We start from the raw sequence: 11,444 nt of genomic DNA, 5'->3' as shown, positions 1-11,444 counted from the left end.
TAATTACATAATCCACATGTAATCAGTTATTACCCAGCTCTGTTACAGTGTACTAACTGATCAACAATCACATGTACAAGTTACTAAAAAGGTGAATCATAAATAATCAATTATTCAATTATTATTAGTAGTAGCATTAAATTGAACAATTGCAAATATCAGCTAACTTAATTCATGTGATGTGTGTACTACTAGGCATCTTTGGTTTCCTCTTTTCGTGTAAGTTAGATGGAAAATATGTGCCTTTTTATCGTTTGAGTCACTTAGAAAAAGTTGCTAGTTGCCAAATAAATTTTAAAAATAGCTATTTGTTGCTAGGTGCTTTGGAAGAAAAACGTTCCAAGGGTAGTCTGAAAAGTTGCTAAATTTAGCATCACCAAACGGATTTGCATTTGCAAACTATGACTGTTTTCAAACAGGTTTCCAAACATTATTCCGTTTGCCATTATGCGATCAATCTGACAGCCGCACCCTGTACTCACGCCACTGGCTGAGACTGAGTCACTCTATTGTTTTCTGATTGGCATTACATGAGTTGTTGTGAAGTAAACCACTGCAGTGTACTTACATGAGAAATCTCAGACATGCACAAAGTTTAGAATACAAACATGAACTGTATTCCACTAAGGTTAAGATCTTTAAATCAATTCTTTTACTCGTTTATCTAAATTTGTATTGCCTAAAGACTAATCTCCGTGCATGTACTGTACAAGAGAGGCAAATATAGCATGATTTGGGTAGAGAGAGAAAGAGAGAGAGAGAGAGAGAGCGCAGCACACGGTAGCGCGAGACAAATCATTACAAAAGGCGCATGCACAAGAGACAGACCCATTGCATGTGTACACCTGTATTACAACATCTCGATCTATAATAACTCGTGCGAGGGGATATATATCTTAGGATCTCTGCGTATGCATCTCAAACAGAGGCTTTACTGTTCAATCGTGATGCCCTCTTCTTCCTCGGCAGGCATATGTATTTGGTATCGCCGTTTCTTCCAGTAAGCACCAATGCATGCATGCACCCGCCTCCCTGCGCTCTCAAATAGATGGTGCAAGTAAAGATGTCCAAATCTTCCGCAGACCCTCTGTCTGGTGTACAAAGCGCTTCTCAGTCGCACTATTTTCAGGTAAGACTTTTAGGGCATTTGAATACGATCTCATAAATGGTTAATTTCTTGCTACTTGTTGTTGAGCAGTCGTGCATTGAAGCGCTTCATATATCCGCAGAGCGCTACAGCTACACAATCTGCCCGTGTAATATCGCCTTTATCGCGCTTTTAATCAGTCACGCGCTGTTGTTTTTAATGAGCGGAGGCGAGATGTTGATAAGATGTTTTGATGCTCCTCCACCATCCGCGAAACTCCCCAATTCCTGTTTTTCCTCCGCCCTGAGATTTCCCTCCGCAACCAAGGCCTCGTCCTTCAGGCCGGGCATCTGTAGACACAGGGTTCATTTAACAGTCCAAACACTTGTTTTCTGTCAGTTTCTACTGCTTAGTACGGATAAACGGATTTAAATCTCCCAGAATTCCCTAATGGTGAACCTTCACTAGTCATGGGTCTCACCTGTAGCCAAGTCTCATAGCCACCTGCCCTATCACTGCTACTATATTAAGCTAATAGCTGTGTTTTAGACGATGGTAGCAGGTTGCATATCAGTTGGTCCAATATGGTCAGTAGCTCGTAAACCATCACGGACCAAATATTAGCTGTCATACCAGTTTAAGTTGGTCAAGAGGATTTTTAGGGAAATTGTGACTGGGCAATCATCTAATAGCCAGCTTGTGTCATTTAATGACCATCTTAGACCATCTTTACAAACACAACTACCATCTTAACCTGGATTTTTCGACATGATCTCATGGCAATTTGTATTTGTTTTACATTTTGCTTAAAAGAGAGTTTATATTGGCGGGACTGAATGTAAACAATGCCACTGAACTGAACGAAACTCGCATATTTTGCTGATTATTCCTGCTGAAAAGGGTCAATTATTGTCATGTTTTGGGCTGTACTAATCGGTCGTACCAGGAAAAACATTTGGAGTACTATAGTCTCCCAAAAGTTATAACAAATCAAGGAGGAGAGTGCAAAAAACTGTCTGAGGAACAAAACGCGTTTGTGGTTGGCCAAACTGAACCAGGATTTCCAAGACAATTTTGACAACATTCGTGTTTGTTCTTATAATTTCCAGTCAGGTAGGTGAAATATTAGGCTGATATCTTAATTAATACTGCTTGTACGTATCTTTACCACCTATTAATTTTAGTTTTTCAAAATATTGCACTCTTCCCTGCTTACTAAGTCCTTTTCTATATGATTTAGCAGCTTCCACACGTTTTTTTTCCTATGGTTTAGACAGCATAAATTTGCAGAACAAAGTATTGCCAATATGGACAAATCGTGACGTAAGTGCAAACCCTCTACATGTGGCTAATTTGTATTAATTTGTATAATCTCCTTTATATGTTTTTTGTGATTTAGGCTACTTACGCTCCAATGGCGATTATGTTTAGGGCTGTTTAAAGTTGTATGTTTTCATACAAATTCATACAAAATCACCACCTCATAAAAAAGCTGTTTTCTTGTGAGATCAGATTGGATTTGCCAACAGGAATATTGTCTAATACTAAAAATGAAAAAAACATTTGCTTATAAGGTAATGTACCTTAAGTAGAGTAGACTAAAGTTAGCTGCTAGTTGCATAAACACAGCCATTATTTTAAAACTGTCTTAAAAGCTAGTCTGACCAACTAGCAGTTAGTGAAGGAGTTTCAGTCTTGCTTTTCAGATTCAAATTAGACCATTTTTTTTCTATAGAAAAGTTAAGATCAGTCCTAAAGAACATACTTTTAAGACTAGTCTAAGCAGTTTATGCGACCAACGTGTTCCCATATAGGCACTGTTGACTAGAACAGTTACAAACTTTATATCTATGTCATATTTTAAGACTTTGCTAGTACTTTCAACTATTTAAAGACCTTACAGTTACTCCAGACCCATTTCCTATAATGTGAACATTCATCTAGCTGCTGCTAGAGCTCCAGAAACACTTACATCTGGTGTCCTAGCCCAGTTTACCAACTTAAGACAACAGCACCTGTTTTGTAAAGAGCAAATAAAGAGCAGACAAAGTGCATCTTATTTATAAGGCGTCTTGTGTCTGATGTTACTGCAAGTTAAGTGGGTTAATGTTTGTTTTGATGTGGTCGTCTCCATATAGCTACCACGAAAGTTGCCGAAGCGCAAGGGTCGTTTTAAACGCTCAGATGGCAGCACCTCCTCTGACACCACCTCCAGCTTCATCAAACGACAGGTAAGACTCCGCTTAATCGTATTGTTAATTGTACAGATGCTACATATTGTTTTGGTCGTTGAGATTTCATGTTGGATTGTTTGAGTGGTTACACTGTGTTCATCACTAACTTAGTAGTTAGAGAGGTTGTTAGTTTGACCAGGTGAAGTGACTCACTGGAGGCTGGAATCAGCAGGTGACTTAAGATTCTTTTTAACATTTTCAGGGCTCTCAAGGTGATGATACACGGGGCAACTTTTTGAGCAATTTTGCTGGGCAGTGTCGCCATCAAAGGGCAACCAGGTGAGACACAGGGCCCATGGCCGATCTAAAGTATCCAGATAGAAATCTGTTGCCCATTCTCAGTGGGAAAGTGCCCAACCAAAATTGCACGGCAACATTGCCTTGTGTATCATCACCTTCAGAAGCAGAAGTCGTCATAGTTGGGTGAACTTCTATAGCGGTGTATGGAAACTGCAACATTTTTTAAAATTTGCCCCTATTGCAAAAGTAAATATCCATAGAATGTTCATAGATTTCTTTTTAATTCATTCAGTTTTGACATATCTTCAAAATCTTGTATAATGTGTAATTCCCAATTGCAAAAGTAAATATCCAAGATAGCATTTTTATGACTTTGCGAAAGAAAAAAAAGACGGACTTTGCATAATTCCCTCAGCCGTTGTATGAAAAACACTCTAATTTAATGCCAAGTTAGGAAAACACAGTGCTATGAATTTACAAAACAAAAACAAAAAAAAAAAATAAAATAAAAAAAAAATATATATATATATATCTTAAAACTTTGCTAGTTTGATGACATTTTGAATCTTTTGTACATCAAATAAAGTCACATTTTTCTATCTTATGTTATAAATCAAATCACATTTTTATTGTATATTATATGTGACCCTTGACCACAAAACCAGTCTTAAGTCGCTGGGGTATATTTGTAGCAATAGCCAAAAATACATTGTATGGGTCAAAACTATTGATTTTTGATTTTTGTTTTATGCCAAAAATCATTAGGAAATTAAGTGAAGATCATGTTCCATGAAGATATTTTGTAAAATTCCTATTATAAATATATCAAAACATAATTTTTGATTAATAATATGCATTGTTAAGAACTGTATTTGGACAACTTTAAAGTTGATTTTCTGAGTATTTTGATTTTTTGGCACCCTCAAATTCTAGATATTCAAATATTTCGACCAAATATCTCAAGTTGTATCTCGACCAAATATTGTCCTATCCTAACAAACCATACATCAGTGGAAAGATTATTTATTCAGCTTTCAGATGATGTATAAATCTCAATTTGGAAAAATTGACCCTTATGACTGGTTTTGTGGTCCCGGGTCACATACATTTTGTAATGTTTCATAATTTATTACAATTTTAATTCATATTAAAATATACAATAATCCTTATTATAAAAATCAATAATGATACATTTTTTATTATACTTATATAATATATATATAATACTTATATATATGACAACTCCGTTTTTAATTTCTTTTTAGAAATCGTCTTTTTTATTTTGCCTTCCAAGTAATATCAATAAAACTGCAGTTGGGTTGTTTTGATGAAATAATAAAACTCAAAAAATAAAGCTAAAAAAAAAACATGATTTATGAAAATGAATAAAAATGCAGTTACCTGTTTTTGCAAATGAACTCATATAAATATATATATATATATATATAGATAGATAGATAGATAGATAGATAGATAGATATAGATATATATATAGATAGATATAAAGATGCCATGTTTATTTCAAACCTATTTAGCCTTTGTTTATATATATATATATATATATATATATATATATATATGAAGTATATATAAATTTTATATATATATAATAAAGTTTATATAAATATATTATAATAATTTAAATCAGATGTTGATACTTGATCAAATTACGTCAAATTAGATAGTACAATTTACAGTAGTGTCATTTGTTAACAATAGTTAATGTGTTAACATGAACAATGAACAGTACATTTATTAGACTATTTATTAATCTTTGTTAATGGTAGTTAATAAAAATACAGCTGTTGATTGTTAGTTCACAGTGCAGTAACTAATATTAACAAACAACTTGTGATTTTAATAATGCATTAGTAAATGCTGAAATTAGCATTAACTAAGATTAATAAATGCTCTAGAAGAAATTGTTCATTCTTAGTTCATGTTAACAAATGTAGTTAATTAATGTTAACTAATGAACTGTATTGTAAAGTGTTACCAATTACACTACTGTTTTGAATTTGTTTCTTGCGCATTTTCTGAAACATTCAGTTAGCATTGGAGTATGGTGTATTTGCGGTGTATTTCATCTTTAATAAAAACCGAACTTCATTGTTTAGGTGTTATGAAAGGTTGTTGCCAGGTTACATAATTACATAATAAAAAAACTAAGTTATCCACTCTAAACTATTACCAGTTGACTGTTGGCTGTTGCATTGTAAGTTTCACTAAACGTTTAGGAAAAGAGTCTTTGTATCAGAGTGAGCGTAAGGTGTCCATGGATTTCTTTGACATATCTTCAAAATCTTGTGTAATGTGTTATGTGTAATTATGCAGCCTACACTAATATGTCAGTCTCACTTGTGCTGTAATTCAAGACTTGGCCGCTAGAAGGAGCCAGCTCTATTACTGTCCTGCAGCATCTTCAATATGTTATTTAAGAGAATCTTTTGAAAACACCAAAAGGAAAAAATGGGTTATGACAAGCGCACTGAATTTCTCCATGGCACACTTCAGCATCTATGTCAGCCTCGTTACATCAATTAATTTCCTCTGTAATGAGTGACCCAAATTCTTCGGTTTGTTCTGCGCACACCATGTAAGCTCATTTGTCTTTATATTCGGCCTGTGAAATGTGACACCCTTAGATACCTACTCCAAATCCATCTGTGCACAAGAACAGCCAAGTTTACAGACAAGGTTTAAAGGCCATTAACAGGGACATTGACTATCTGGGCGTCCATCTGCCAGTGGCATTTAATGTGTTAACAGAGAGTTTGTGTATGTGTGTGTGGGGAAAGAAGAGACGGCATATTGAGCGGGTTGTTAATTTTCATGACCAGGAGGTCGTGGCAGTTTCAATTTTCTCCCAAAATATCACAGTTCCTAAAATATTAAAATAGTAAAATATTAATGGAGCTCATTTGGAGTGGAGCCTGCTGGTGAATGTTAAATCCTCACGCTCGTTTTATGTTCGTAAAAACTGTGCCGTGATGGCGTACCTGAAAATAAGCATCTGTGACGTACATCATGGAAACCTTACATGCATAGAAGAGGAGACTGTCCTGTAATTCATAAAGGGGTTTGGTTGGGACTGTGTTGTACTATGAATAAAGTCATGGCTAAAGGCATTGTTAAGTATGAAACAACGGATTATGGAGGTAAAATGGGTTGCAATTGCCAGTTCACATTTACACTACCAAGTTTGAAGTTGGGAAGATTGTTGAATGTTTTTGAAAGAAATCTCTTATGCTCACCAAGGCTGTATTTATTTGATAAAAAGTCGTATTATTACAATTTGAATACATTTTTAAAATGTAATTTATTCCTGTGATGCAAAGCTATATTTTCAGCATCATCACTCCAGTCTTCAGTGTCACATGATCCTTTAGAAATCATTCTGATATGTTGATTTGATGCTCAAGAAGCTTAATTATTATCTTATTATCAATGACGGAAACATTTGTCCTGCTTAATATATTTTTTTTCCTTGGAATCTTTGATGAATATAAAGTTAAAATCATTTATTTGAAATAGAATTTTAAAAAATATTTTTACTTTTTTTTTTTATATATTTTGGTATCAATTTAATTGATGTTTTCGGCCAATTCAATTTGTTCTTGCTGAATAAAAATATTAATTTCTTAAAAAAAAAAAACTTAGACCTAACTTTTAAATGGCAGTGTAATTGAAGTTTCTGGGTTGTCGGACACTTGTAAAACTTCTACTATTATATGGTAAAATATTTATTAAAATTTTAATTATATCTATATTATATTACTAGTATAGAATTAAATATTTATTAACTAAACTGTCTTTATTTTTTTAATTCTGTTTGATGCAGAAATGAGGGTGGTAAGATTATTTTATGTTTTTTAAAAAAAAAAAATCTCTAATGCTCACTAAGCCTACATTTATTTGATAAAAAAATAAGGGATATACAGTAATATTGTGAAATATTATTTAAAATAACTGTTTTCTGTTTGAATATATTGTAAAATGCAATTTATTTCTGTGATGCAAAGCTGAATTTTCAGCATCATTACTCCAGTCTTCAGTGTCACATGATCCTTCAGAAATCATTTGTGACCCTGGACCACAAAACCAGTCATGAGGGTCAATTTGTCCAAATTGAGATTTATAAATAATCTGAAAGCTGAATAAATAAGCTTTCCATTGATGTATGGTTTGCTATAATAGATCAATATTTGGCCGAGATATAAGTATTTGAAAACCTGGAATTTGAGGGTGCAAAAAAATCAAAATATTGAGAAAACTGCCTTTAAAGTTGTCAAAAGAAGTTTGCATATCACTAATCAAAAATTAAGTTTTGATATATTTACAGTATATATTTTACAAAATATCTTCATGGAACATGATCTTTACTTAATATCCTAATGATTTTTGCCATAAAAGAAAAATCAATAATTTTGACCCATACAATGTATTTTTTCGGCTATTGCTACAAATAAACCCCAGCGACTTAAGACTGGTTTTGTGGTCCAGGGTCACATTTTAATATGATGATTTGATGATTAAAAGGCATTTCTTATTATCTTTTTATCAATGATAGAAAAATTTGTCCTGCTTCAGGAGTCTCTGATGAATATAAAGTAAAATAACAATTTTTTTGACATAGAAATCTTTTGTGTCGATTTTAATTTCTCTTTTCGATCAATTACAATTATCCTTACTGAATTAATATTAATAATAATAAAAATATTATTAAAACAACGTTTAAGGAAAATTTACCAGGAAAAAAAAATACCTGAATTTATTTACCAGAAAATTGTAAATACACAACACAGTATTTCTGAAAAAAAAAGAAGAAATAAATATCCTATAATAAATTAATTCTTTATCAAATCTAATTATCCTTTATAAATTCATTAGACATGCTTTTGATTATTAAAAAGTAATGAAACGATTAAAATAGAATCCAGAACAATAATGGAAAACAGAAATTCACGAACAAAACTGAATTTTAGAAAAATAATAAAACGTTATTTCATAGGGCCTTAAAAACATGTAATTTAAAAATAAATAAATAATAATAATAATAAATTACAGTTAAATTCTGCAAGTTTCATGATTTCAATTAATTAGACATGCTTTTTGATAAATACTTTTTTTATGTAACCATTAAAATAAAGTCTCGAAAAGTTTAAATGGAATTTGGGAAAAAATAAAACATTTCATAGGGCTCTCTTTATTTTATTTGTTTCTTTGTTTTATTGTAGTTGTCCTTTAGTTTGTCACTTGCGTCTGGGTTGTTATTATTAATAACAAAGATAGAATAAAAAATGACTGTCATGATATAAATTGTTGTTGTGAAATAAAATTACTATATCATGAAATAAGATTTGGCTTTATCCTTTAAGCTAATTTACCAACATAGCAAAGATCTCTGCATACCTGTAAGCTCGGTAGTTATTTACCATAATCCTGTGTAGTGGAACTGGCATGTGTTACATTTTTTTTAAAGGGGGGATGAAATGCTTTGTTTTAATAGATAAAATAACTATGGTCTCCATTTGGATAATCTATTATTCAATTACTTGTCAATTACTACTATGTAGTATCATGATATTTTAGTCAAGTCAAATTTTGGTATCGTGACAACACTAACTTATACTATTATACAATGTAATGGTTAACATATTTTTTAATTGTATCTATGTTAATATTACTTATATTTTTGCACTTCTGTTGCAATGCACTGCATCGTAATGATAAGCATAAAATATTTTAAGCATTATAAACACTTTTTGTTTTTAGATTGTTTGAGCAATCTCTGTTTTCAGGACCTTAAAATACAAGGGTTCGATCTTCTTGTGTTTTTTTTTTTTTTTGACGGTACCCATTTATGGAGCTGTAGCTGTGGCTTTGTTTTTGTTTCCTTGCACTGACTTACAGAAATCTTTGCTCTGACTCGGGTGGGGTTGTCTTGCTGGATTGTGACTCATCTCTGCAGGAAAAACAGTGGCATTTACCTGCTGCTGTTGAGTGGATCTATTTCAAGACTCTATCCGATCCCATCTGCTTTTTTATCGTATAAAAAAGGCACCCCACGTAAACCGTCTCTCATACGTGGACTCGGGGCAGCTTCTAGGGGTGTTCATTTTTACATGGAAATTAATATTGATTAAAAGCGTATACAGCCTTAGAGAACTGCGAGTATAAGCCTCTCACTCCCTCACTCTCTGGTTTGCTTGCATTTGATCATTTCTGTGCATCATTTCATTCCTCCTCTGCTCTCTTAAATGAGTCTTAAGGCAGCAGATCAAAATATGAGGAATATTACTGCAATATGTATCAATGTACCACAGTATTCTAGGATTATTGTATCATGGTAGCTGCACGTTGTTTTTGTGTGAAGGAGGACTCTTGATGTGAAGGCTTACATAACACACACGTCCATACGTCCTCCAGCCCCTCCCACTCCAGAGCACTTCAGGACACTCTGGGACGAGAAAGGCATTGAGTGCGCTGCTGTGCTACTCATTATCTTTCTGACACCTTGCTAAACAGACATTGCATAACAAACTCTCAAGTACTCTCAGGTGTCCCAGTTTGGGCACACAGAGTGGAAATCAGGTTTTTAAATACAGATATTTAAAAAGCGTGCCGCTACATTTCTACTGTCCCACTTTAATATGTGAATTTAGAATATGAAGTACAGTGGATGTAGACGATGATCCAACATGGGAAAATAACGTAAGTCTGATAATTTCAAAAAGTAACAGTACACCTCTCCAAAACTACCTGCAGGATTTGAGATTCTATTCATGTAGCACATAATGCAGTATAGCAATAGTAACACTTCACTTACAGCAGAAGTGAGTATAAGGGTTTTTTTATGAATCTTTGTGATCGCCTTTCCTAACAATGTGCTAGTTAGCAAGTTTAGCGGCTAAACACGGCTAAATTAAACAGGCTCGTCACTCCACAGAGAGAAGAGAGGGGCGGGGCGAACATAGCTCATTTGCATTTAAAGCAGCCTCGACCAGAATGGGATGATTTTTGCAGAGCTGATTTTGACAAGGTAAAAAGGGTGTTGTTTTACACAACCATTGAGAGTTTTTAACCAAAGTACATTATAGACTTTTTATTAAGACCCTAAAGAATCATATCAACTTGTGGAAAATGGGCATCCGATGACCCCTTTAAAGGGGTCATGATGTGTATTTTTGTATTATTTTAACATTCCTTGAGGTTTAATTATAATGTTAAAAAACTGATTTTCAACCTTCATTCTGATCCTCTGTCTAAAACTAGCTGTTTTAAGAAGTGGGTTCTTTAAGGCTTGTTAGTATTCGCCACTGTCATGATTGGCTAATGACACTGCATAGGAAACAGTATCAACACCCCTTCGCTATTGCGTGTAAGTGTTTTGACAAAAAGATTTAAAAAACTGTAATTTCCAGACAAAGCATTATGAAATAATTTACTTACAGTTTGTGATGCAGCTGCAGTCAGATCTAGTACCACTTCATCTTTCAACAAATGCTTCTTTGTGAACTCTCCATCACACTGTGCCTTGTTTATAAAATAAAATGCTCCGGACATTCCTCTGACACAAGGCCCTATTTTTGAGGCCCTAAACTTTGCACGCACTGCAGAAGTGGTCAAAATTTACATCTGATATTGGTTTTAGAAGTGGTGTGGCAAAATGGCTTGATAGCGCCACCTGTAAAGTTTCAACAAAGAGGCTCTTGTGCTTTGTTTCACATACATATACCAAGTTCACTAGACAGATGTAACACACCAATACCTACAAAAAATTCTCCTGGTATGAAGTCCGAAACCCAACAGGAAGTCTTTTATTTAGAATTTTTTTCGTCAAGTTTGCTGTCATTTTTTTCAGTGTTTCCTCTGCAATTATA

General features: G+C 33.6%; 1 protein-coding gene across 4 annotated transcripts in view; it reads left to right on the top strand.

Moving 5' to 3' along the window:
- The first annotated feature begins 652 nt into the window (after positions 1–652).
- cacnb3a (calcium channel, voltage-dependent, beta 3a) overlaps positions 653–11,444 on the top strand; it is a 47,321-nt gene continuing 36,529 nt past the window's right edge. The window contains exons 1-2 of one of the 4 annotated variants that reach the window (XM_051096305.1): positions 653–1,129; positions 3,226–3,318. In XM_051096305.1, the coding sequence (XP_050952262.1) occupies positions 1,049–1,129; positions 3,226–3,318 (174 nt within the window). In that variant the 5' untranslated portion in view covers positions 653–1,048. The remainder of the gene's footprint in view (positions 1,130–3,225; positions 3,319–11,444) is intronic. The other 3 variants (XM_051096306.1, XM_051096308.1, XM_051096309.1) reach the window with 3 other exon arrangements.

This window comes from Labeo rohita, chromosome 23 (assembly GCF_022985175.1).
Source record: "Labeo rohita strain BAU-BD-2019 chromosome 23, IGBB_LRoh.1.0, whole genome shotgun sequence".
NCBI lineage: Eukaryota > Metazoa > Chordata > Actinopteri > Cypriniformes > Cyprinidae > Labeo > Labeo rohita.
Note: the sequence above shows the minus strand (reverse complement) of the source record. Positions and strands in the feature narration are given on the sequence as shown.